This window comes from Ochotona curzoniae, unplaced genomic scaffold (assembly GCF_017591425.1).
Source record: "Ochotona curzoniae isolate NIBS_2020 unplaced genomic scaffold, NIBS_Ocur_1.0 scaffold_3890, whole genome shotgun sequence".
Lineage (NCBI taxonomy): Eukaryota > Metazoa > Chordata > Mammalia > Lagomorpha > Ochotonidae > Ochotona > Ochotona curzoniae.
In genome coordinates this window covers 19,562,965-19,590,237 of record NW_024467115.1, presented here as the reverse complement: position 1 = coordinate 19,590,237, position 27,273 = coordinate 19,562,965, and the positions used below count along the sequence as shown (strand labels likewise).

At 39.7% G+C, this 27,273-nt stretch overlaps 2 protein-coding genes across 7 annotated transcripts in view; one reads left to right on the top strand and one right to left on the bottom strand.

The window, feature by feature from the left end:
* The window catches only part of REPS1 (RALBP1 associated Eps domain containing 1), an 80,235-nt gene extending 56,497 nt beyond the window's left edge, over window positions 1-23,738 (top strand). For 2 of the 6 annotated variants that reach the window (XM_040965498.1, XM_040965496.1), the window contains exons 9-20: window positions 1,597-1,718; window positions 4,930-5,010; window positions 8,788-8,875; window positions 9,452-9,553; window positions 10,866-10,938; window positions 12,382-12,500; window positions 13,253-13,317; window positions 14,893-15,078; window positions 16,024-16,119; window positions 17,433-17,581; window positions 21,083-21,188; window positions 23,466-23,738. In XM_040965498.1, the coding sequence (XP_040821432.1) occupies window positions 1,597-1,718; window positions 4,930-5,010; window positions 8,788-8,875; window positions 9,452-9,553; window positions 10,866-10,938; window positions 12,382-12,500; window positions 13,253-13,317; window positions 14,893-15,078; window positions 16,024-16,119; window positions 17,433-17,581; window positions 21,083-21,188; window positions 23,466-23,534 (1,256 nt within the window). In that variant the 3' untranslated portion in view covers window positions 23,535-23,738. The remainder of the gene's footprint in view (window positions 1-1,596; window positions 1,719-4,929; window positions 5,011-8,787; window positions 8,876-9,451; window positions 9,554-10,865; window positions 10,939-12,381; window positions 12,501-13,252; window positions 13,318-14,892; window positions 15,079-16,023; window positions 16,120-17,432; window positions 17,582-21,082; window positions 21,189-23,465) is intronic. The other 4 variants (XM_040965497.1, XM_040965500.1, XM_040965499.1 and 1 more) reach the window with 4 other exon arrangements.
* A 2,209-nt stretch (window positions 23,739-25,947) lies between these two features.
* ECT2L (epithelial cell transforming 2 like) overlaps window positions 25,948-27,273 on the bottom strand; it is a 59,570-nt gene continuing 58,244 nt past the window's right edge. The window contains exon 20 of the mRNA XM_040965495.1: window positions 25,948-26,303. Coding sequence (XP_040821429.1) covers window positions 26,170-26,303 — 134 coding nt within the window. The 3' untranslated portion in view covers window positions 25,948-26,169. The remainder of the gene's footprint in view (window positions 26,304-27,273) is intronic.

The window sequence follows — 27,273 nt, the reverse complement described above, 5'->3', positions numbered from 1 at the left end:
ATTTTTGATATGGATTCTAAACTTATCAAGTATTCCCTATTGACTGAAATTATATTCAAAGCCATGGAAAATTGGATTAAAACTTTAGTTAGTTGAAATTCTTTTTAAATATAATTTGCAGGTGTTTTAAAATAAGGCAGCTGTAACTTTTTTTTTTTTTAATCTCAGTTGATTAGGGTACAAAGGGTCAAGGGCTACAGAAAAGTGGGCAATACCGTTGTTTACACACGATATCATTTTTCGCCCTGTATCTCGGGTCAGGGGAGAAATAAAGGGAAAAGCCCCACCCAGCCTCCTACCCATCCCAGGTCCCCGATGTAAGGCACACTCCGAGGGCCTGCTCAGGCAGTTTTTTACATATAAAGCCAAGGACTTGTTCACTGCCTTTCAGCAGTGGCTTTGTCCTGAGTACCCAGCATTGGGTCTGGCCCGGCAGGGGCACCCCCACAGCTGCTACACTGCAGGGAGCTGCAAGCCGCCCCCAACCCCAAGGCCTGAACCAAGACAGTTGTAACTTAAAGTAGATGATACTTCACTTATTTTGACAAGCAGTTTGAGGGCCCAGCACAATAGCTTAGTGGCTAAATCCTCGCCTCCAAACCCCAGAATCCCATATGGGTGTCACTTTGTATCCCAGCTCTTCCCATTTCCCATACAGCTCTCTACTTGTGGCCTGAGAAAGCCATAAAGGATGGCCCAAAGCCTTGGGACCCTGCACCCATGTGGGAAAAACTGAAGAAGCTCCTGGTCCCTGGTTTTGGATTAGCTCAGCTCTGGCCATTGCAGCCAATTGGGAGTATACTAGGGGAGGGAAGACCTTTCTCTCTGTCTTTCCTTCTCTCTGGAAATCTTCCTTTCAATTAAAAACAATTAACAAATCTTAAAAACACAAGTTTGAAATTGTGTGCTGGATTTGTAGCCAGCTCATTGAAGTCAGCCTGTTGAAAGCTCAGGTTTATCTGGGCTCACTGGCTTTGTCACCCACGACGGGGAGTAATGTGCTGCTTTTTGGTTATAAGTGAGCTACATAGTGAGAAAATATGAGTAGTAACAATCAGTCAGCTAACTAAGATAAATTGTTAGTTCCAAAATGGAGCATTGAGGGATTTTAATGTGATAAAAATATTTGTGTTTTAGAAAGACTGAAAGTTTATTTCCTGTGGGAAATTGCCAAGTCCTGTTACAGAATGCTGCAGCAGGGAATTGGACTATCCCAGCCTTCTTTGAGCCAAAAACCCAATTTTTCAAAGCCACCTGATCAGTATTCTGTGGACTACACTTTGGAAAACTGACCCACATCCATTCTGTTGTGAGCAATTACAGAGCACATGTCCTCTTGCGGTATTATTACGGACAATGTTATTCCTTCTGTTTATTCCTAACTGGATTTTATTTTTGTGAAGAGCCGTGGATTTACATAGACCCTGAGCAGTAAGAAGTACTCTATTGTGATTGTTACTCTTTTTACTTTGGGAATATGAGGAAGAGAACTTCAGATTTTAGAACTACTGTTTGTGAGTCACGATGTTTTGTGAGTAAATGTTCTTACACAAAAATGCATTGTCTTTAGAGAATTTCTCTGTTTTCAAATTGCAGATGTGGGGGACCAGCCAGGTGAGGTAGGTTATTCAGGCTCTCCTGCAGAAGCACCTCCAAGCAAGTCGCCGTCAATGCCATCACTAAACCAGACTTGGCCTGAGCTCAATCAGAGCAGTGAGGTTAGCAATGCTTCCTTTTTCTTCTTAAAAAATTAATTTTTTAAGGTAAGAATTCCAAGCAGAACAAATTCAGCCTATAGATTTTTGAGCATGCATGCATTGTTGAAAGAGCATATAAAATATAATAAATGTGTAAATGTGAGTCTTTTTGAGGACTTCACAGTACAGCTACCGTTATGGGTTCTCTACCACTACTCACACTACAACCCTGTGGGTTACAAGGGGGCAGATGCACACTGTGGACATTAGAAAGATGGATGATTGGGCCATGATCTCATATTTAGTATCAGACAAGAACTAAGATTTGTGCATGAGTCCTTTTATGTTGGGTCAGTTGCTACATCCACTGTATTCACTGCCTTTGGGTCCAATAAACAAGGTATGTGATAATGCATTTGGGGTCTTAGCATTGGAAGTCATGCAATAAGTCACAACTCCAGTGCCCTGTGGCCTCTCAAACAAACCAGCTTTGGAGAACTCCATTTGTAAACCCCTCTACTGTCCCGTTAGAGCAGTTTCCTATGCGAACTAGTCACAATTTTTTCTTATATTTTGTATTACTTTTAGATTGTGCTTGTTAACTTTCAGAAGAAGGTTCTAAGCTATTGTGCTTTCCATGTCTTTTTGTAGCCAGAAAGTACTAGGTTAAAAAGCATTTTAGTTTTGAACAATTAAAAAACAAAAGGAGCTGGCATTTTATGCTACTTGCTGCTGCTTTATGACATAATCGTAATTAGTGGCTGATCTGAGGCATTCTAACAACATGCCATTCATCCTGCCATAACCTCATGTGTCGTGGGAGGGAGGGAGGGAGGGACTCCAACCTTGAAAGATTCCTTGTAAACAATGTTTATGGAGAGTATATAAAGAATAACCAGATTGAAACAATTATATATTTTATATATGTATATCTGTATACATATATCCAGGGTATCAATTTGTAAATAAAAACAGCTTTTCCAAAAATATCTTAGAGCTAAAATCCAGGTTTATAGACTGGGAATAGAATTCCTTTCTGAATTCTGATTACAATAGTTATATTTTTTCTACCTAAATACTCCTATCACTTTTTTCATATTTTATAAATAACATCATGAGTTTTGAAATTTTTTAAACTTTAGGTGGAAAAAACTAAAATATTGAAAAGACAGCTTTGAGATGCCTTAATTCTATTTGCAAAAGATTTCTACTTAGAATATAAGATTAGGTTTTGTCTGCCACAAAGCACTACTACTCTTGTAGATATTATTTAGCACCTGTAGTTATGGATGAGCTAATAATATCAGAGAACACTGCAAACAGAAAACTGCTTGACATACTCATTTTTTCTGATTTTTACTTAGTAATTCATTTGAAAAGCAGAAAAAGATCTTTCGTCAGCAGTAACCAGCGCTGGGCCAGGCCAAACCCAGGAGCCAGGAACTCAGTCCTGGGAGCAGCCACTTGTGCCACCACCTGCTGCCTCTCAGGGCACTCATTAGGGAACTAAAATCGAGAGTGGAGTTGCATTCCTGTGTGGGATGCAGGCATTCCAAGCAGCATCTTAACTGCTGCGTCACCTTCCCCAGCTCCAACACTTTGCAGCAAAGTTATTCCTTAAATCCTTAGAACAAGCCCATGAGGTAGGTTTGATTGATCGCATGTTCTAGTTGGAGAAACTGAAATGAAGAGGTTACATAACTTAAGTTTGCATATCATGACCAGGATTCCAGTGGTTTGATTCTGAAGACCTGTGCTCTTAATCATAGTCCTTACGTCATGGAGATACAAGTGTGTCTCTCTGACCTCCAGTTGCTTCTGCATGAACACAGTGAAAAATTAGGACTTTTAATATTTAAAAAGTATTTATAATATATTTAAAAATGTTTAATATTTTTAATATTGCATCTAGGCAACAGTGATTATCAAAGAAAATTATATTGAAAATACAGTTCTATGAAGTATTATCCCATGACAAGTGTATTGTGTTTTTTTTTATTCGTGGGACATTTAACAAATCAGAATTTTTTCATATCAATTTTCGTATTAACTCCTCTATTAGAGAAAACTGTTGATTATATTAGCCATTTCTGTACATTGTTTTCACCAATGTACTCATTTGCTAATACTTAATTTCTACATGTCTTCTCAAATTGTGTATCACTCTTTTAAATAGTAAGTTGAACTTTGAAGCATCAGCAGTGCACTTACCTGAAAGGTTAAAGGAAGTAGTCGGAATGCTTGTGTTTGTGAGAACATCTGTGTGTGTAAATGTTGTTTGACGTGTAGATGTTTTTTCCCTCTTCAGAGGATAACTGGTGATTCTATAATATCAGATTCAAATAGTCATTTTAATGTAGTTTTGGTATAAAAATTCTGTATTCTTTTACTGATCTCAAAAACAAAATCATTTTAATTTAATTAATGCTGATTTATCACCACCCTTTTTAAGAGGTATGTTATTTCTTTGTGTACCTCTTTTTGAAGAAAATCATCAGAATTCATATCAGAAATCATCCTCTATTTATAACACATACTCAGATGCTTGATTTGCTCTCATTTGTGGCTGCATTCTGGTTTTCCTAGCATGGGGTTGGGATTGGGGTGGCTGGCACCTCTATCTTGTGGTCTGGCATGGCCCTGTTGGTAGTGCTCACTGCAGGGCTTGACTTGCTATAGATTGGCATAATCTAAGACATATATTAAGTCCAGAATTCTTTGCATTTTATCTTCATGATATTTCATTAGATATTTATACATGTAGATGGTATATTCGCATACATAATAGAACCATCCTTCAGGGGTCGCACTGGCAAGTCACCCTGACTTGCTTTGTTCTATCCAAAACTTTGATTCATTGGTATTACTAAATTTACCGTTACCATCTGAATTTTAAACAAGGGTTTGAAGTTACTCTTTACATTTTTGTTTGGTGGCCACACTCTGTTCCTTTTTTGTGTTTTAAGTTGTGATTCTGCAAGGCTTGATCTCTTCCATAGAGATTGCAATAGAATGTTACCATATTTTTGATTGTGAAACTGTTCTCCTTACATTACATGATGATCCAGCATAGATAAGTATGTTTATGGAAAGGTAAAAATTATGGGATTTTATTAGATCTTTGCAACACAGCTTGCCGTGCAGCCTCTGAATGACTCTGCTCCATCTTCCCCAGTGGTCTTCTCCTGCAGCTTTCTCATCATGCTGACCTGTCTCTCCTCTGTCTGTTCAGCAGTGGGAGACATTTAGTGAACGCTCTTCAAGCTCACAAACTCTGACCCAATTTGATTCTAACATTGCACCAGCTGATCCTGTAAGTCAATCACTTAGCTTGCTTGTTTGAAATTAATTTTATTAACCCAAATTTCCATTCATTGTGGTTTTTAGCTGATATGCATGATTCAGTGGAGTGTGTGAAGGGAAATTGTGGCAAACTTTTCAATTTTTTTTGTGCTTATTGTGGAAAAAACATTTTTATCACTCTACATTTTCTAATTAGAATTTACAGAAAGCTATGTTTTAAAAATCTGGCACTTGTGTCTTAAGGAGCATTTTGTGATGATTGATTTGATTAACCTTGTCATTGCTAATGAAGTATATGTTCTGTTGAGCACATACTGCTTATTTCAACGTAGTGACGCTTACAAGTCAATATTTATTTGTATGCTTGCACATCATGTAATATGTACTTCATATGTAAATATTTTTGCAGTGTCACCATTTAATTTCACTCTAAATAATACAGCTTTTATTTATTTAGTACGTTGCATTCTGTTAGAATCAAGTTCAACAAACCAAAAAGAGTTGTTGGTCAAAGATTGCCTGAGTGCATAGGAGCCTGTCTTGTCTTCATGTGGTTTACTGTATTGTTTTGAAAATGCTACAAAGTTCACATCTTGACATAAAAAAAATAAATTCTAACCCCAGAAAATTATTTGCACATATGCTGCCTCTGGCCCTCAGGTTGCTTGAAGATCCAAGGCCTTAGCTTAAGGTTCAATCATTCTTTTTGCTGTTCTCTCTCCAGCTTTTCTCTGTTGTGCTTTGTTTCCTGTTAAGGACCTACTGAGAGGCACTTTTCAAAGGGGAAGTAAATACAGAGGGAACAAGAGAGGAATGTAGAAGTAGGGCTTTTTAAACAAACTGTGCAAAAAAAATAGAGGAAAAGGGACAGTGTTTTATCAAAACATTTCTGATCAGAAACAGCCAGCATTCATTAATTAAATGTAAAAATGGTCTTGTTATTTCATGTGAATATTGGAGAAGAGGTACTAAAGATCAGATTCCTACCATGGTTTAATGAATTATTGGTGGGTTTGAATTTAAACAAAATGTATAGATACTTTAAAAATGTTTATTTTATAGTCTTTAAGTACTTAAAAACCATATGTGTCATCTAGGGCTTTTGCTGAGCATATGTGTTTGATATTAATCTCTGAAAAATGTAGAATTAAAAAAGCAACACTAGATATATTTTCTGTTCATTCAGAGCACCAGTAAAAGAACATAATGAGAAGGAAATTTAGATGTAGTAATAAGAAACTAACCCTTAAATGATAGTACAAATAATCACTCTTAATTCCATTATGCATTTAGAGTATCTTACAATATTAGAAATATTTAATGAAAATTTTTGGTAGTCATTTACTCCAAAAACTAAGAGAGCGTGAAGATCCAGACTGCTCTGCCGTGGTTAGAGACATCCCTTACACAGTGCAGTGATTTCATGTGCATACTCCATCATTAGATACTCAGCTCCCAGAATTCTTTTTTTTTTTTTTAAGATAGATTTTAATTGGAAAGGAAAATAAACAGGAGATATAGAGAGGAAGATCTTCCATCCACTGGTTCACTCCCCAAGTGGCTGCAAAGGCCAGAGCTGAACTGATCCAAAACCAGGGGCCAGGAGCTTCTTTCGGGCTTTGGACCATCCTCCACTGCTTTCCCAGGACACAATCAGCCCCCAGAATTCTTAAAAATTTGAGTCTCATGCTTTCATTTCTAGAAATTTAATTTCTTTCTTGAACTGCTTATTAGGCAGTTAATAAGTGGTAAAATTGCTTCTGCTAATATGCACAGAAATCAAAACACCAGGGACATTCTAGAATGATAGGAACTATAACACACTTGTCCTTGCCAGATTATGCCTGGTCTTGAATGCCATAGAATGAACATGTGAAAAGTTTAGTGTTTGAGAGTTAGACTGATCACTGACTGTGGCCAGCCAGTTTACCTGAAATACTAGCACCCCCTGAAGGTACTTGTGCATTCTCTATAAATATAAGATGTCAGAAACAAGGTTCTGTCTCTGGTAGGATACAACTTAATTTACAAAATTAATGATTGCATCATCGCAGATTGTGCTGGCCTCCATGGTACATCTGTGAGCAAAGCTGTGAATAGAGAAAGGGCCCAATATTCAGACAAGTTTTCACAAAAGATTATATGCTGAGTTTTGAATGGTGATTTGAATTGACAAGCGGACAGGACAAGCTAAGCAGAGAGAAAAAGCGTCAGTTCAATGTGGTAATACTGTAGATTGTATGGATTGAAAGGGGCTTCAAACAACGCAAAATATGGAACCAAAAGGTCAACATTTTTGATGTAACAAAATCCATGAGAAAATCCAACAGAAATCCATGTGGAGTTTTTTCTTAATCCATATTTTCCACAAACTTTTGAAAACTCACCATATGGGAGAGTGTTGAAAGCTAAGAAAGTACTTGAAATGCCATTGGTAAGCTCTCTGTGTGTGCTGACATGAGGGGCTGAAGCTCATCTCACAGGCAGCAGGAGCTGGCATGTGCAGTTTGCCATGGTAGGGTGGGTGATGAAGACTGCCTAGGTATCAGTGGCAGGGATTGACTGGGTCTGGAGAGATTGGAAAGATGAAGAGTACCTGAACAATGCTAGCAGCAAGTAGGGATTACATGAAAGAGTGACTGGATAAAAGTAAAAGAATTTAATGCATGTAGATCATAAACGATGCTCAGTACAGTACTGACATGTTTACAGTCAAAAAAGTGTCATGAGTGATTAGGAATGGATTTTCAAAAGGCTTTGGGTGATTTAAACAGATAGAAGAAAATGAGCAAAATTTACCTGTTAGGATTTTGTCTTTTTGTTTGGTTTTAATTTGAGAGTACTAGTTTAGAGCAAAGAAAATGTTACTTTGGTCTTCTGTGGGAAGGGATTCAGAACCTGAAACATCTTAGCTCTCCATTTGGATGTTGAATTGCCTAACATGGCAGCTCTCTGGCTTGCCGCGCCGAGTCACAGGAGCAGAGGAGGTTAGTCCTGACTGAGCCGTCTCAAACTGGGCACATCATCGCGTTGTTCTGGCAGCAGCAGGTGCGCTGCACTAAAGCGTCACAAGTCCGAGGTAGCCTGTAGTGAGTGACTAAGTGGATTGTAGGAAATCTAGCTTTCAGCAGCAGTTCAGTTGGAGAACAGTCTTAAAGCATTCCTCACTTACAGATAAATCAAGAGTAGATAATAGATATAGATAACATAGTCATATATTAAAATGCTAGTTAGTATTTCCAGCCATTAGAAGCTTTATGAATCTGATTTTGTGTTTGGGACCTGTCAGCTTCTGTCCTGGTTCTTTATACAACCTGCACTCACCCTCAGTGTGAGGGAACACTCAAACTAATTATCTCCCATCGTGCCCGATTTTGGTAGGTGAAAAAGAGAAAGCAGTTTATGATGAAAACGAGTTTTCAGTCTGTTATTTTTTAGGTTTGTCATGAAATAGTTTACTTTAACCTTGAAGTTTCATGTTGACATGAGATAATTTCATACCTCATTTTAAAATATTAAACTGGTTTTATATGAACATTTGCATGCAAATCTTAATTGTCCAATTTAAACTGGATTTTAAAAAATAAAATAGATTATTCATCTAGACATGGCAAACCTGATATATAAGTGTAATTCTAGAGCTTTTAATTTAATTTTTTTTAATTTCATGCATCTCTTACTGTGAGAAAGTCTGCCTACCAGTTTTTACATTGTTAATTTTCATTATTGCCTGATAGCTACTTGGCACTTTAATACAAATTCTGTATTTCCCTTCATTTGTATCTAGGATACTGCTATTGTTCACCCGGTTCCTATTCGCATGACTCCAAGCAAAATTCACATGCAGGAAATGGAACTTAAAAGAACTGGCAGTGGTAAGCAAGCTGTTGCTGTGTTGTGTGAACTTGGTTCTTTCTACTGTGCGTGTGTGTGGGTATGTATGTGCAGGTGGATGTTCTTAAAAGGAAATTATTGATTTTAAATGATTGGGTTTTAAATAAGGACATGTAAAAATGTGACATTTTTAACATCCTGAAGCATTATTGTGAATTTGTTTTAAAATATGTTCAAAACTTTAGATTGAAATAAATTTTGAAATTGTATGTTTCACATAAATGCTTAGATTTTTCCCTTTGGACTGAATGTTTTAGTTAAGATTTCTCAAAAGCAGTTTATTTCCTGTAATTTATACCTATAGGTGTGGTATTTTGCTTAATAATTGTACTACAAGAATAAAATTACAAAATGCTAACACAAATGAATTTTAATTGTAAAGTATCTCCTTTAGGGACAGAAAACAAAATTCTATTAAAGGAGATTTATGCTTTTGTCTTATATCTTGTGTATTTTCTTACAGTTTCTTTGGAATATCTAAATGATGTCTTATGTTGTACTCTGAGGCTTATTAATTTATAATAATCTTGTGTATTTACCTGTTGATTCTCTACCAGATCACACTAATCCCACGAGCCCCTTGTTAGTGAAACCATCTGACCTTTCAGAAGAAAATAAGATAAATTCATCAGTGAAATTTGCTTCTGGAAATACTGTAGGTAAGTGAAAGATAACATTGCATTTGAAATTTAATAAGCATGGATTTAGCATCTGAAGAATCCAGCTATCCAGCTGTTTCATACTGTCTTCACTGAATAAACTAGCAGATAGCTCTTCCCTGTGTCACGTACTCTACACTGTCTATGAACGAACACGTTGCCATTGCCATCTGCTTTGAGACAGGCCTCTGGCTTGCTGTGTTTCGCACTATAGCTATAGTTGAGTTCATTGGTTCTTCCCCACTAGCTCCTTTCTTTATCTCTCACAGGAAATTGTGGATATATCTGTTCATTTAGCCATTGCAGTGGGCCACATTCTGTTCTATACAGTGGGAATTTAGCATAAAGACACAAAATCTTTGCCCCTATACAGTTTAGATAACAGAAAAAAAAAAAAAGAGGAAAGTGGTCCTTTTATTAGAATTAATTCATACCATGGGTAAAAGTAAAGTTGGGTAAAGGGAGCAGTGCCATTTTATATTGTAAATAAGGTGATCAAGGAGAGCCTGGCTGGAAGATGACATCTGGGTTCAGGCTTGAAGATGAGGGATTCAGCTGCGGGTACCCAGAGGGCAGGGCAGTTAAAGCACAGCAAACAGTGAACATAAAACCTGGAGGCAGGAAGCTCACTTCTCCTGGATGAACAGAAAGACACCTGGGATACAATTAGGTAACACATTTGCCAGGCAGAAGTTAGCTGGTGGTGGTATAGTAGCAATGAGCAGGGTAAGATTGACAGAGTGACTGAGATAAAAAGCCATTAGGTTTATGGAGAAGTGACATGATCTGACCCTCCTTCTAAACAGACTCTCTGGCTGGTCTACTAATAACAGGCTAGAAGAGGACAAAAATTGAAACAGGAGAGAGGTAGACGATAATTACAGTAGTCCAAGCAAGAGAAGTCACATGTTGGTCTAGAGTGATGGCAGTGGAAACATTGAGAAATAGTTGGATTCCTGGCTATATTTTGTACGTTTTGTAGGAAAAAAATACAAGATTTTTACTTGGGCAATAAAATATGTGAGAGAGGAAATCAAGCATTAGTTCAGTTTTTGGCCTGTATAGGTGAGAGAGGAAGACTGTAGGAGCATCAAAACAAGAATGTGAAATGACAATGTGTACTATGGCTTATTTAGAATATTTCTATGTCATTAAATACTAATTTTTCTAGACTCCTTAACTTGTTCTGTCTTCTATATTAAGTGTCAAGACTTATTTGATTAACAATTTTACTTATGATTAGCACTGGAATAAACTGTTAACCTATCAGCCGGGCTCTGAATATCTGATTTGGACACTTCTCCCTTATCAGCAGATGGTTATAGTAGCTCAGACTCCTTCACTTCTGACCCGGAGCAGATCGGGAGTAATGTTACTCGTCAAAGGTCAGTATTTCTGTCAATGAGAAGAATTTGTATAAAAGACAAATAGTTTTGGTTCTTTCCAACTTGAGCAAAAAAATGAAAGAAACCTTTATTTCCTTTATATTTTCTGTAAGTTCTAAAAAGAGCTGATAAGTTCCATATGATAGGAATTTAGTATATTCCTTTTTATAGCCAAACAGCAGAATTCCATTTTTGTAGACTTAAAACAAGTCCCCAGAGACTTCCATGTGTTCATTCATATGCCATCTGGAAGTGCAGTCCAGTAATGGGTCACCAGCCCGCTCTGAAACTCTGCGTGACCTGTAGCCATTCTCACACATGCACAAACCAGTATGGGTTAGGCCTGGAGGTTGATCCACAAAGGCATCACCATGCACTGAAAGCCATGTACCAGAGAAAAGCAACTTCCTCTTGCATTTTCTGTAAGTGGTAAGTTGCTTTTGCCACATGATGGAGGGTGTTGAGAACGGTGACTCAGAAGTCTCCAAAGAAGTAGCTGAGCCATCCTTCCTTTTGACTACGCAAGCAGGTTCCTATTTCCTTAGAGCTCTGATTTTTTTTTTTTTAAGATTTATTTATTTTTATTGGAAAGGCAGATTTCTAGCAAGAAGGAGAGATAGAAAGATCTTTTTGTTCACTGGTTCACTCCTTAAGTGGCTGCAACAGCCGGAGGTGAGCTGAACCAAAGCCAGGAGCTTCTTCTGAGTCTCCCATGCAAGTGCATGGTCCCATGTCTTTGAAAAGCAGGGTCCCACTGTTTTCCTGGGCTACAAGCATGAAGCTAGATCGGAAGTGGAGCAGTTGGGACATGAACTCTTGCCCACATGGGATCCCGACTTATGCAAGGCAAAGATTTAGCCACTGAGCCATCATGCCCAGCTCTTAGCACTCTGCTTCTTATCTCTGTGTATGAACCTCACATGGCCAGAGGGCACATGGAATACTTTAGCAGCAAAAAAATGATTATCTGGATGAACTCTAACCAGATGGACCTCCCTCTGCAGTGGGATGGCCTAAATGGCTGCTCCAGTAGCTTAGCTTACCAAACTCCGGGCCTAAATAAGCTAAAGCTATCCACACAGAAAGTAATTTTTCTTTTTTTGAAAATAGTTTTTCAGAATAATACTACCTTTAATTTGGATGGGAAATCATCACTAGATTTATAGTCTGTCTTGATACCATGTCAGAAACTAATGTTCTTTTCAAAGTGTCCAACTTTTTTTCATGTATAACTTTGTTGCCATATTAAATACCATTTGTTCAAGGTACATTGTAAATAGTGCTGTCTTGATTTATTGTGAAATGTGTATGCCTGCTTGAGAAAATGTCATGCTAGAAAGATCCTTTGCTGCTCAGCCAAATTTGAATGCTTTTAGAGCAAAAAAAAAAAAAAAAACTTAATTATCAGTAGCGTGACTAGTTGTGATGGGGTGAATTTTGCAGGTCTCATTCAGGAACATCGCCTGATAACCCTGCACCTCCCCCTCCCCCTCCACGGCCACAGCCCTCTCATTCTAGATCATCATCCCTCGATATGAATCGGACCTTTGCAGTTACCACAGGTAGGGGTTAGGGGACCATAATAAGTATTATTTTTAAATTTTAATATATCTTCTAAAAAAATCTATCTGAAGACAACTTTTAATGGAAAAGATATCAGATGAGATAGAATTTGTTTTTCTTAGTGATTGTCCAGTGTTTGCAGAAAGTAAAGATGGGGATACAAAAATTGAGACAGCAAATTTTGTAAGAAAGATGTGGTGGCATCAACATGGAGATATTAATAGGTCTTAATTTGGCAGGAAGGGAAAGCAGTCATAACTTACTGCAAGGTTTCTTATTTTGCAGAACTCGTAGTATTGTTAGTAAGAGAGTTAGGAGAAGGTTAGGGAAGAGGATGAGTGTGTTAGCCAGTGAGTGGAATGGTGAGGAAGAGGGGAACCAACAAGGCAGTAAGCTTTTTCAGCTGAGGAAGATTGATGTTTGACTTGCGAAGCATTTATGTAGAAAGGGTGGAGCGTGCAGGGCCAGGGACAACTTGGGAGGCTCCATGTGTCATAGCTCAGGAGCAGTCAGAGCAAGGGAAGGCAGCCCAGAGAGCAAGCTGCCCAGAAACAAGGCAGGAAGGCCTCAAGTAACGGGTAGCGAGAGAAATGAGGTCCAAGAGAAGGCGTTTGGTCCAGAACAACCATGTTAAATACTTACAGATAGGCTTACAGATCTTTACATTGTGATCACATCTGTTCCTTTGGGCCATTTGTTCTACTAGCAGAATGATTCTGTGTTTATTAAAAAGATGTATCTGTTTACGTAGGACAACAACAGGCTGGAGTTGTTGCCCATCCTCCTGCAGTGCCTCCAAGACCACAGCCCTCACAGGTAATTCTCCAAGGTTTCCATGACCAACAGTCCGTTAGTACAACCTGCTGTGTATTGAATTCCATTCTGGAATTATTTGGGAGCTCAGACATTATCTACAGATCGTACCTTATGAGCATTTAATTCAGTGAAGTTAAGTCTTGTTTTGGAGATAAGGATTTCAACAATGGTCTGAGTTACCTTTTGGAGGAACCTTAGAAGTGAAACAAATGACCGTGTCTCTGCAAAGGAAGGTTAGAAAGAACGGTGAATTGGAAGAGGAGATGTCTGTGTCCTGGATGGGGAGAGGCTTAGCCTGGCCCCTCGCATCCTTCCAGGTGGTTTACTACATCAGTGGACTGCTGCATCCCTCGCACGTCAGGGTGGAAGTGCTACAGCCCAGACATTGTGATATGGTTAGGGACAGTCTTCACAGCTAATAAAATCAAGAGCCACATTGAAAACCCCCAAGTGAAATGAAAGAAGTTGGCCTTGAGGGACTTGAAAAACAAAATATTTATTGAGGAAGAGAGCATTCCAAACAGTTGTGGCATTTACACAGCTCTCAAAGTGTGCAGTAAGCCTGGAATATTCTTCAGGGAAAGAGGTGTTTACCACAAATGGGGTGGACATGTGGAGCGAAGAGAAATGAAGCTTCGAATTTGGGGAGGAGGTCCAATGTCTGCTCCATCGCATAGGCCAGGACAGAGCTTGTCCTGCAGGAAGTGGGAGTTGGAGCAGACTTCGGACTTGCTCCTGTAACTGCCTTTACTGCTTTAGTGGTAAGCTCACCACACTACAGCTTAGACCCTTGTTTACTTTTCTTCTGCACTAAGCGGTCAGCTTTGTAATGGCTTGGTTTTTGTTCAGTTCACTGTTGAATCCATAGTGCCTGGCACAACATTAGGTACTGAGTAAATGTACCTGTTAGCAGTATTGTCTAGCAAAGGACTGAAGAAGGGATGGAAGCAACACATAACTGTTGTATTGGGAGAGGAATTAGAACAATAGTTTTCACATTTTGAAAATAACCTTTGGTTTTTTATTTATTATTATTTTTTTTATTGGAAAGTCAGATATACAGAGAGGAGGAGAGACAGAGAGGAAGATCTTCTGTCCAATGATTCACTCCCCAAGTGACGGCAACGGCCGGTGCTGCGCCGATCCGGAGCCGGGAACCAGGAATCTCTTCCGGGTCTCCCACACAGGTGCGGGGTACCAAAGCATTGGGCTGACCTCAACTACCTTCCCAGACCACAAGCAGGGAGCTGGATGGGAAGTGGGGCTGCCGGGATTAGAACTGGCGCCTGTATGGGATCCTGGCGTGTTCAAGGCGAGGACTTTAGCCACTAGGCCACGCCGCCAGGCCCAAAAATAATCTTTCAAAGAAACATAGAAGAAAATTCAATTGTTGTTTTGAGTATCTTTGATTTTCGTTTATGGCTTAAGCATTTATTTCTAACTAAATATCATATAGTCCCGCTCTGGGAATTTGCAGATACTAAACAAGGCATCTTTACATTTTCAGAGAAAAGAAAGCTGCTGTTAAACCAATACACCATTAAAATGTTTGTCCTTTTTCAAACCATTGTGTAGGGTCCTGGTCCCGTTGTGCATCGCCCAGTAGATGCTGATGGCCTGATAACTCACACTAGTACCTCACCACAGCAGATCCCAGAGCAACCAAATTTTGCGGATTTCAGCCAGTTTGAAGTACTTGCTGCATCAAATGTAAATGAGGAACAAGATGATGAATCTGAGAAACATCCAGAAGTCTTGCCGGTCAGTTTTAAAAGTCTTAGCTAATTTGTGGCAATCTTTCCCTATACCATGCTTATAAGCTTGTCTGTAAGCAGAGAAGTAGGTATCAGAGGTGCATCAGTGATTCAAGTATCTGCTGCTACCCCGTGGAGGGTTTCTGTTCCCTGGGTTTGTGATTTCCAGCTTTTTTTTATTGCCCTCCAGTACCTACTGGTTGTGCTAGAATGCTAATTACTCAAAATTAAATTCAGGATGAAGAGAACTTAATCCTGACTATGAACTGGTCATGGATGGGTGGATAGGGTTCGTAGTAATGCTGCACATCTGAGTGTGTGCGCTGCTAAATATTTCCCTGAGGTAGGAGGCTTTGGTTACCGTAGCTACACTCTGTTTATGTGACAGTGAGCTGCCTTAGTTGGAAAGTCCTACAGACTACATGGTGCCAAAATGTAATATTGGCAGACAGTATTCCAAGAGACAGTTAGAATTCTAGTGGCAGCAAAGCCTCTAGGAACCCTCTAGCTACCTTAACCTCCAGCATAAATGAGGATTTGGGGGTGCCAGAGGCAATCAGAAAGCTGGTCTGACGCTTTCAGTCCCTATTGAGCATAACATCCAAAAATCCATGTTCATTGACATCATTTAGATGTCCTACTTTGCCCCAGGAAACACTTTCTGATAGCCAGTTCAAATTGATACCATTCTTCTGGCTGCTTAGGGGAGTGGGTTGCAGGGCTGGACCTGAGGGGGTGTGTGAGTGAGTGTAGGTGTGTGGGGGTGAGTGTAGGTGTGTGGGGGTTTGGGAGTGAGTGCAGGCTGCTGGGTCTTCATCCCAGGGGGCAGGGAGAGGGGTACAAGGTCCCTCCTCTCCGTTGTTCAATTTATGCCCAAATAAATTTATATTTTGATAACTTATCTTTCAAAGTACCCTCATGTAATTAACAGTGAACACATATTTATCTCTAGGTTGAAAAGGCTTCAGATCCTGCAGTTTCTCTTCGAGTTGCCAAAACAGAGAGTAAAGTCGAAGACAAGACAGCTGCTAGTACTCCAGCCAGTGTGGTATGCAGTCCTTTTGTTATATAAATATGAAAGATAATGTGCATCTTTAGAAATAAAGTTTACTAGAAGTCATCCACTTACTCCACTGGCTTTAGTTGTAATATGTCTGTGTCACATTAAGGTCTCCCAGTTTAATCAAGATGATAGTCTATTTTAGTTAATGTCATAGGTTCTCAAAATTTATGTGGTGCTGCATTTCTCAAAACATAAAGGAGACCTTTCAGGTTCAATTTAGTTACCTTTGTTGATGTCCTAAGTATGATAGAAAAAACTTAGCCCTATAATGTTGTTCTCTGAGATCTTAAAATGTCTTAGGGATAATATTTTCCTGAACATTTTATTATGAAAGATTTTAAATATACAGAAAAGGTGAAAGAATACTCCTTTCTATATCAATGAACCCATTTCCTTGGTTTATAACACTGATATATTAGTATACTTGCCCCTTGGAAAACAGTGTTGGCAATTTTTGTCATTGCTCCAGACATTTCCAATAATCACTAGTGCAGCATACATTTTTCTAAAAATACCTGAATTCTGTTTTCTGGACCCTTTTAACACATTAGCAGTGCTGTAATTTTTTTAATAACGGATTTTATTTTTGTCAATTTATGGCAACAAGTTAAAAACAGTATTTAACTAAGGAGATGGTAGTTGCTTCTTATTTATGGGTCAAATCGTATGCGGTAAAGACTAAACTAGCATACTATATTTGATTCTGTTAGAAGCAGGTGCACAATGTCCAATAAATGTCTACTAGTTTTCAAAAGTTACAATTACTGTAACTTGATGGTATTTAGGAGTTTCTAGCTTCCTCGCTTTTTTACAGTGAATTTTTATTCATTAGGATAATATATTTTTATCTTTTTGGATAAGAATTGCTATAGTGATAATGGATGTGTGTTTCTGTAGAATTCCTTTGTTTATTGAATACGTAGAATTTATATATTCTGCACTTGATGTTAGCCAAAAGAAGAGAAGCGATGAGAATTTATGAATTCTTTAAAGAACCTGTTAATTTATTGAATTAAGCCTGAATCACTGGTATTAAAACTGACTATTACCACATTTTGCTGGTTTAGATCCCAAGGAAACTTATGCTAGTTTTTTTGTTTTTTAATTTTTATTGAACTCTTATGATTGTGATATCAACTAGAAGCCTCCTTTCCCATTTGCTATTAGCACAAATATTCTTCTAAGTACATTAATCAACTTTCAGTTTTCTGAAAGCAAATAGCTTAGTTGCCAGAGCGCTAGCTAACTATGAATGTCCTCAGTAAATGCTCTTAGCTAATGAAATTCTTTTCTTCTAGAGCAAAGGCACAACACCTCTTGCTCCACCACCTAAGCCTATTCGAAGAAGATTAAAATCAGAAGATGAATTAAGGCCAGAAGTTGATGAGCATACACAAAAGACAGGTGTCTTAGCTGCTGTTCTTGCATCACAGCCCTCTATTCCCAGGTAATCAACCCTGTCAACAGTACCCTGTTGTAATCCCATTTTTAAAGTGGATAGTATAGGGGCAGGCATAGCAGAGAAATTGCCTGATTAGAACACTAGCATCTCATATCCAAGTGCAAGGTTTGAATTCCAGATCATTCAGCTCCAGACGTGGGAGGGAGCAGGTAATGTCCGGAGGAATTGCGACCCTGCCATCTGTATGACCCACAAAGCTGACAGTATTTATTATCTGACCATTTATAAAAAGTTTGCCAATGGCAAGTTTCATTTAAACTCGGGTGGTTCTACAAAAGAGAAAGCAGACATGACCCACAGGTATTGTGGATTGCTTCAGATCACCTCTGTAAAGTGAATGACATGGAATTTTGGTGTCCTGGTATATATTTTTTAAAGTGCTTTAATTTAAAAATGCATCATTGCTAAAAGTTACAAGATCCTCTAAGCCTTTGGCAGGTTGAAGTCTTGTTGCTGGTCAGGGAGAGATGTGTCCCAGTGTGGAGGACTGCCAGTTCAGCAAGGTGGTGGCAGCGGAAGGTTCTTACACTCAGATAACAGTGTTTTCCATATTGATTGACACTTTCATAAAAGACTTCTCTGTAGCATACAGTGCTCTTGGCCTTTTAGCCACAGTGGTTATCACCTCACTTTCTGTAATAATCTGACTTCTTTGTTGTTACTTCAGTCACACTCAGAGCATCTTCACCAGCCATGGATTCCATCTAGATTCCATTTTCTCCTTGCTCAACCATAGGCAGCAGTTGCTCATCTGTTGAAGTTCTGTTGGGTTATTTCAGCGATTCATTCACATCTTTAGGCATCTTCTAGTTCTAGTTCTCTTTGTTGTTTCCCCATGCTTACAGTTATTCCCTCCACTGAAGTCTTGAACCCCTAAAAGTCATCCCTGAAGTTTGGAACCAACTTTCTAAACTCATGTTTATGTGGATATTTTAACCTGCTCCCACCAATAAATTACAAATAATCTTAATGGTGTATAAGATGGTGAGTTCTTTCCAGACATTGTGTAGTTCACTTTGTCCAGAAGAATCATTGCCTATAGCAGCTATAATCTTAATGCATTTCTTAAATTAGATTCCTCAGTGTTGCTCCCGTCTAGCATGGAAGCAACATGAATCTCATTGTGCATCTCCATTAGCGCTCTTGGCTAATCAGGTGTGTCATCGGGGAATAGTAATATATATTTTAAAGGAATCCTTTTTCTTCCTGAGTAGTTAAGCCTCAATTGTGTGCTTAAAATATTTCATAAAGTATGTTGTGAAGGATAGCCTGTCATCCAGACTTTGTATAGATTTATAGCAAGTGGACAGAGTTAATGTAGTGTATTTCTTAAGGGTCCAAAGATTTTTGGAACAGTAAATGAACATTGGCTTCAACTTCGAGGCCTCATCTGCCTTAGCCCCTAACAAGGGTTAGCCTGGCCTTTAGTGGCTTGAAGCCAAGCATTGACTTTGTAGCTGTAAAAGTCTTAGAAGGCAGCTTTTGCAGTAAGAGGCTGTTGGGTTATGCTGAAAGCCTTTTGAGTGTTGCCTCCTTCATCTGGGAGCTCAGCTGGACCTACTGGGAAACCTGCTGCAGCTTCTACAGCAGCACTTGGAGCTGCACCTTGCGTTTTAACTGTAGAGATGACTTCTTCCCGTTAGACATCATGAACACCTCTCAGCCTGCACAGAATTGAGGAGAATCCGAGCCTTTCCCTAGATTGGGCTTTTGCTTGCTTTTAAAGAACGCTGTGACTGCTTTGGTATTTTGCCAGAACACTAAGTGTTTCTTCTCATAAGCAATAAGGCTGTTTCAATTTCTTATCATCTGTGTGTTTGCTAGAGTAGCACTTCTGATTTCTTTCAAGAATTTTTTTCTTTGCTTCACAACCTGACAAGAGATGGGACTCTCAGCCTGGCTCAGCTTTCAAATTGCCTTCCTCACTAACCTCAGTCATTTATTTCCAGCTTTTGATTTAAAGTGAGAGATGTGGAACTCTTCATTTGAACATTTTGTAGGGATTTTCAGTATCTTAGTATCTTACTGATTTTTACTTTTATTAGAGAACAAAGAGACCTTCAATTTCTGGTTCACTCCTCAAACATCCACAACACCTAGGTCTGGGCTAGGCCAAAGTGAGGAACCTGGAACTCAGTCCAAGTCCCATACCTGGGCGACAGGACCTGCATGCTTAACTGAGGCATCCTCTGCTACCTCCAGGAGAGTGCAACTGCAGGTAGCTGGAATCAAGAGAGAGACTGGAACTCCAGCCCAGGATTTCTAATGCAGGATGCTGGCGTTCCGAGTAGCAAATGCTCACTCTGCCTGACGCATTTGGAGTGATCATTATATCCAGGGAATATGGCAGCCCCTGGAGAAAGACAGTATTGGGAGGTCAGAAAGACAGTATTGGGAGGTCAGTAGAGTAGTCAGAATATACACATTTGTGGACTAAGTTTTTGCATCCTTACATAACCGTAGTTCATGACTCTCGAGGCAATTGTAGTAACTTCAGAGATTACTAATCACTGCAGATACAGTAATAATGAAAAAAGTTTGAAATGGTGAGAATTTCCAAAATGTGACAAACCAAATAACCACAAAATCTTAAAAACATGGGTCCAGCACAGTAGCCTAGTAGCTAAAGTCCTCGCCTTGCATGCGCCAGGATCCCATATGGGTGCTGGTTCATGTCCCAAAGCCTTGGAGACCCTACACCCACGTGGGAGATCTGAAGGAAGCTCCTGGCTGCTGGCTTTGGATCGGCTCAACTCTGGCCGTTGTGGCCACTTGGGGAGTGAACCAACAGGTGGAAGATCTTTCTCTCCATCTCCTATCTGTAAATCTGACTTTCCAATAAAAATAAATGTCTTTAAAAAAAAGAGCAGAACATGGTACTAGTAACGTTTTTGTAAGATTATGTGTTTGAAAGGGAAGAAGAGGCAGAGGTCTTCCATCCACTGATCCACTGCAAGGCTGGGCCTTGTCCCAACCAGGAGCCAGTAACTCCAGCAGAGTTTCCCAGGTGGAAGGCCGAAGTCTGGTTGCTAGAGCTGCCATCTGCTGCCGCCCAGCCCGTTGGCAGGAAGCTGGAGCAGGACAGCAGCAGCACTGGGTCCCAGGCGCCACGAGGAGCAGATGTGGATTACCAAGTAGCGGCTTAACCACCAGGCCATAATGCCCACCCCAGATAGGTTTGTTTGATCCAGAGTTGCCATAAGCCGTTAATTGTTTTTAAAAGCAAAAGCAAAACTTAATATTTGTGAAGTGCTATAATGCAAAGTAAATGATGTAGACCTGAAATTAGTAAAAATTAAACTTAACTTTCTGAAACTCATGTGCTTTTGGTTGACCATTGGAATTGAACAGGTGAGGCTGAATTACACTGGTAAGGGAAAATGTTTTCTCTGGAGCTTTCTATGTTTAGAAATAGATAAGAGAAGAATGGAGAGAATTTAAAGATAAATAATGAAGGTTGTGTGGTTTTTCTCTTTATCTTCTCAGGTCTGTTGGGAAAGACAAGAAAGCTATTCAAGCATCAATTAGACGAAATAAGGAGACCAACACAGTCTTGGCCAGATTGAATAGTGAGTTGCAGCAACAATTAAAGGTAATGTAGTTTCCAAATCTGTGTTTGGGAAGTGTTTGACTTGAAGGGAAAAGTTAGAAGGTGATCCTGTGAATTCTTACGCTTGTACAAAATGTTCCGTGAGACAGTAAAAATGTATACCTACAATGTTTCATGGAATTTTATTTTCTTAAAAGGAGTTGTTTATGCTTAGTTCTCAAATGACTTATCTGGCACACATGCACACACACGGCTTCATTATTCCTGCAATGTTGTTTAGCTTTCATGAAGATGTGTAACTTAATGAAAATTGTGTTCTCAGGTATTTCCAAGATAACATACATGAGTCTCTGTTTAATTCTTAGCTGAAATGGCCAAGTTACATTATTCTTTATCAAAGAAAATGAAAATTCTGTTAAAGAAACTTAGGGCTGAAGGATTTAAGTTTATGTTCACCTGCCTGTGGAAAAAGCAAAGCCTGACCTACTACTGAAGTGGGGCACGTGCCAGGCGTGCTGCCTGCCATCTCAGAGCTGAGGCACTCGATTCTCTTGTGTTAATGATGGTTTATTTGAATCCCTATCAATAGGAATTACATCCAGAATTATGATTCACTCACAGTATTAAGCACTTACGTCTTACGAAGTGTTTCTCAAACCTTAATGTTTATACTTACAGTCTGGGGTCATGTTGAAGTGTAGATTCTGATTGAGTGCATCTGGGATGGGCCCCGAGATTTCTGCATTCCTAAGAAGCTTCCTAATAAGTTGGCAGAGATGCAGTCACTGTTGGCCTCACTTTGACTAGCAAGATTCTAACCCCCGATGAGAAGAGTTGAAGGAAGTCATAGTTCACTCTATTCTGGTGCTGTGCCACATTTGTCTTTGCCCTGCTAATCTGGACTACATTGGAGTAAATCATAATCCTCTCTGCTCAGGATGACCACATAATGCACTGTCCAAACCAGGAGACTTGAGGGAAAGAGGAGGGTTGTGTCAGTATTTAGGCCAACATATCAGGTGTCCTAGAGAAGTTTATGGCCACCTGTCTCCATCCCCAAATCATAGTATTTCTGGTGAGTGGATTCTTCTCTTGTAGAATTCTGTGGTTGAAGGAGGAGGTATTTGTGTGATCCTGTATTTGATCCATTGTAAAGAAACTTATGGGTACATTTTTACCTAGTCCTAGATGTTGAATATGGAACTGTTAATGTGGAGATACCTTGAAAATGAATATATGGGAGCTATTGTTTCTGTTAAATCACCACAGTTGTGGCTTAACACTCAGTGCTACTAATTTTTTTTCAAGATTTATTGATTTGAAAGTCACAGAGAGGGAGAGACAGAGAAACATTTTCTGTCAGCTTTTTCACTCCCCAGGAGGCAATAAAAGCAGGGGCTGGACCAGGCTGAAGCCAGGCACTTCATCCTGGGCTCTCATGTGGATAGTTGTGCCCACGTGCTTGAGCTATCTTCCACTGCCTTTCCAGGCCATTTGCAAGGACTGAAGTAGAGCAGATGGGATATGAACCAGTAGCCATATGGCATGCTGGCATCACAGGCAGCAGCCTTACCTGCTGCACCACAGCACCAGCCCCCGGGAGCTGCTTTTGAAAAGTAGTGTTCTCATACTTCTGAGAATGGAAGAATAGGCATTCAGGTGACAAATAGAAGGTTCCAGTTAAGACATGATTATATCAGTATGAGAAGAAGAAAAATGAATAAATCAGAATTTGGTGATTGTCTGAAAAGATAAAACCAACAGTGAATCACACTGCTGAATGCATTTATTTGTGCTACCAAAATTCCAAATGAAATCTGAGTTGGATTTCATGATAACCATTAGTTAACTCATTTATAGTTTGTTCAAACAGGCTTTATGCAAAATCCATACATTAAATACTAACCATTCATTGCAAATGCTGGTTTTATTGGGTTACCTAGTAACTAAAGATGATTTTACTGCAGATTGACATAATAACAAACTGTAGATTGCTAGAATCATGCTTTAATATTATGAGCATATAAGGCTGCTTTTTGAAAACATGCTTCTAAATGAGTAGCCTGTAATTTTTACATTGGTGTCTTGAAGCAGAGTTCCTACTGGAAATGCCTTCTTTTTTTTAACAAAATTATAAAATTCAAAATTTGAGAGTCTGGGATTCCCCGCCCCCCTCCAAATTCGCAGCCCCGGCTGCCTGTAACAGTACAGTCCTCCATAAGGAGCTATAATTCCATCAGCCTGTTATTTACGTGTGCCCCAACACTGCTGGTACAGACGTACGCTCTGAAACGTCAGTGGCCTCTGTCTCTTTTTCAGGATGTCCTTGAGGAGAGAATTTCCCTGGAAGTTCAACTGGAACAGCTTCGACCATTCTCTCACCTATAAGCCAATTGCCGTTAACTGTGAACATACCCATTTTTAAGCAGTTTTGGGATCAAAAGCCAATTTGGAAACCCAAACATTCAGCTTACTGCTTAAGTCCACATTAAATTTTATGATTCTGTTTTGCCCTACATGTTCACCATTGTATTTAAGTATCTTTTATTTTTTAATTTCAACAATAAAAGGGTCAGGATGACTTTTTCTGGAGGATATGCTGTGTTTGTTGGCACCCCCCACCCGCTTCTCCGTAGCACAGGATGGAAGACTGTTCTTTCACGTTTCTGTCACCACACTGCGCCCTGGGCGGATTTACAGGATGGAGGTCTCCTTTGCATCTCGAGCAGATGCAGAAATCTTTGAAAGCCTAACAGTTAAATTCTTAATTTTTTTTATCTTTGAGGCTTAATATTTTACATAAAGCACCTTTATTCTGTAGAAAACTTTGAAGTGAGTTTTCTGTTTTCTTAAAACACTAGATTGAATGTAGACAGTTCTCACTCGCCAGTTTTTCCTGGTTTATAAGCAATGTCTTCCTGGGGTCAGCACTGTGCAGCAGTTACAGCATACTTCAGATGGCTTCTCCATGTCACCGTGGGGGTTAGATGTTACATTTTTCTCGCCAAATCCCATCAGTTGCAACAGTGACTTGGAATTTTTTGTGTTGAGTTTTTATTTCTTGGTTCCTGTGCACTCACTGTCGTCCTGTCGTCCCTCAGGAAGAAGGTGAAGCTGAGTGTTAGCCGCGCAGAGGGTTAGAGTTTTATGCTGCTGCTTTTACGGTTCGTGCAGCGCATTCACTGTTAGAAGTCTCCCAGAGATGATCCGTGTGTTTGAGACATCTGAGATCAGTTATTCACTCCGTAAGGTTTCTAGTTTGACCATCAGCCATCTTGTCATTTACCAGACAGGACCAGTTTTTTCTGTTAAGCCTTTTGGCGTGTCCCCTACTCAGGATAACGTCATTTCAGAATTTGCTTTATGTGCTGTATTCATTTCGACCATATTTATAAATTTGCATTCATTACTAATGACAGATATATTCACTTTAAAGTTCAGTCTCTGAAATCATGGATTTTCAACTGCTTGCTACCCACAGAATCAAAAGTGTTATACTAATAAAAACAGCATAATATTAACTTTCACAACTTTCACATATTAACAAGAATTCATTTTTTTAGAAGTTAGAAGAAATTTAGCTTCAGTGTTGAAAGAAAAAAAAATTTAAATAGCCTGTATTCACTACTGCTACCTGTATCAACTATAAAATTTCCACACGGCCCACAGGTTATAGTTTCAGTATCTTAATCAGCCAGAGGGTTTAATGGCCCTGGAGACTATTTGATGCCTATTTTGCTGTTTAAACAGAACTGTTATATCAATTTTGAAATATTCACTTATTTTCCTGACAGAATGCTTCTAGCCACTGGTTTGCTCCAGTTCCTCTAACGTCCAAGGCTGGGCCATGCTGACGCCGAGACCCAGGAGCTCGCTCTCCTATGTGAATGACGGGAACTGAATTATCTGAACCATTAGTACTACTGCATGGCCTGCTGTGGCAGGATGCTGCAGTCGGGGGCCAGAGGAAGGCAGCAAAACCAGGGACCCCGAGACACTGTCCTGCCGAAGCCAGACACCTGTCCCACTTACTTCATTTTCAGTCAGCTCAATTCCAGTACACTCGATTTGTCAGGTTTCCATTTACTTTTTTTAAGTTGTTTTTCCCCCCAGAGCCTTCTAATTTAACAATATCACACATACTGTTAGAATTTCTTATTTGGGAGATCTAGGTGTTTAATGCTACAACTAGTGGGGAGGGGATCTTAGAGAAAACTCTTTTTCTGTTTGTGTGAAAGGCAGATCCAGGGGCAGAGAGCTATCTTCCCCCATGCTCCTTCACTCCCCAAATGCCTGCCAGCGGATGGGACTCGGCCAAACTGAGCTTCCTCTGGGTTTCCTACGTGGGTACAAAGACCAAAGCGCTAGGGCCATCTAGCTTGCTCTCTCGGGCCATTAGCAAGACGCTGGCTAGGAGGTGGAGCATCCGGGACTGAAGCAGGCACCCACATGGGATGCTCTTATCAGGCGGTGGCCCTACGTGCTGCAGCACAGTGCCAGCCCTTGGTGGTGTATCTTTAATACACTCTACAGGAATCCATTCATATGCAGTGATATGTTAGAGTAAATTTCATCTTATTTCTTAAGCTCATTTTCAAATCATTGTTTCATGAAGCTACTGAAGATGACTGGTATATCACCAACAAATTAAAGTCTTTTGATAGGTCATTTAACAAGCACTTTACATCCCGGTTTTGATGTTCATTATATCTTTAAACAAAAGCTGACGCAGGGTGCTTGCTTTGTCTTGGGTTTCTTCGCATCAGTCAAGTTGTTCTAAATAATACTATCAAACAGAACTGCCAGAAGAAATGGTTCAGAATTTTGAACTCGCATTTCTCTCACGTTGTTGATGTAATTGGCCACAGATAATATGGTTGTAAAGTTGGACAGAACCTCCAGGGTCGTCCCCATTGAACCTGTCGTCATCCATGACGGTCCTCCTGCTGCCTCTTGGACATTCTGAGGGGAAATCCGTGCATCACTGCCAGGGAGAGTTGACACCCCTGACGTCTGTGTAAGTTCAGTCTGACTTGTCCATACTGCTTCTGATTGCATGTCGGAGTACCGACAGCCACAGGGCCTTCTCCTCCTCCTCCTCCGCAGCACAGATCCATTCCCGCCGCAGACCTTGGAGAATGAAGGCATGCCTGACATCTGTAAAGGCATTTGCGAGGGTATGCTAATGTATCTTTGCAGGTGATAGAGAAAATAGTTCTTAAATTTAAGAATTAGCTCAAAATAACTGTTCCCAAACTAGGACAGATCCAGTTCAGAATTTCATAAAATTCACGAGTAATTCTAGGATTATCTAATTAACAAATTCTAAATGATAGTTGGTGCATTTTTATTCCTAGTCTCAGTCACACCAGAGGAAACTGGACTCGATAAAGGTCTTCAACAGAGACGGATATTAAGATCTAGACTTAGACAAACCTGACGTGAGAGCCAAAGGCAGAACTGAGGTAACTGCTGCACTTAGCTGACTGCCCAGTGTTAACTAGCTTTTGTAACAGTGCTTTTATGTAGGGCGTGGCTGATTATCTCAAAGTATTGAGACTTGTTTTACTGCATTGAAATACATCCACAATTTATATAGAACTAACCTGGTTTAACTTAATTTGCTTTCTAGGTGGAAATACTTCTTCCCACACTTGGGGTTTCTTGGCTCAACTTTAGAATGGTGTGAACATACTGGGAAGCAGCTCTCATCTAGGTCAGTCCCTTCTCTGAGATCTTGGTTCCAGCCTGAATCTTAAGTGCCTTCTTCACATGGCATTGAGAAATGCTGTCATCACAGATAAATTCAGATTATGTGCCTAACAAATAAAGAAGGGAGACAGATCCTCTTACGCTTGGGAAGTCAGATGTAGGCTCACTAAAATAGGAACAGTATTTCCTTTTGTGCCAAGAGATCTTTTTCTCAGAAATACTATGAATGCAGTACTCAAGTTACCAATTATCCTTTGCAAATCTGTTGATCCCTTTATAGAAAAATTCCCAGCCTAAATGCAAATGTAAGTGGCTGCCTCAAATCCTAGTCCTAGTAAAATAGAAAAGTAATGGATAAAAGCCTAAGCTAGTGCTCCATTGAGATGGTCACTCCAGAGGAAGGCCCCAGGCTCTC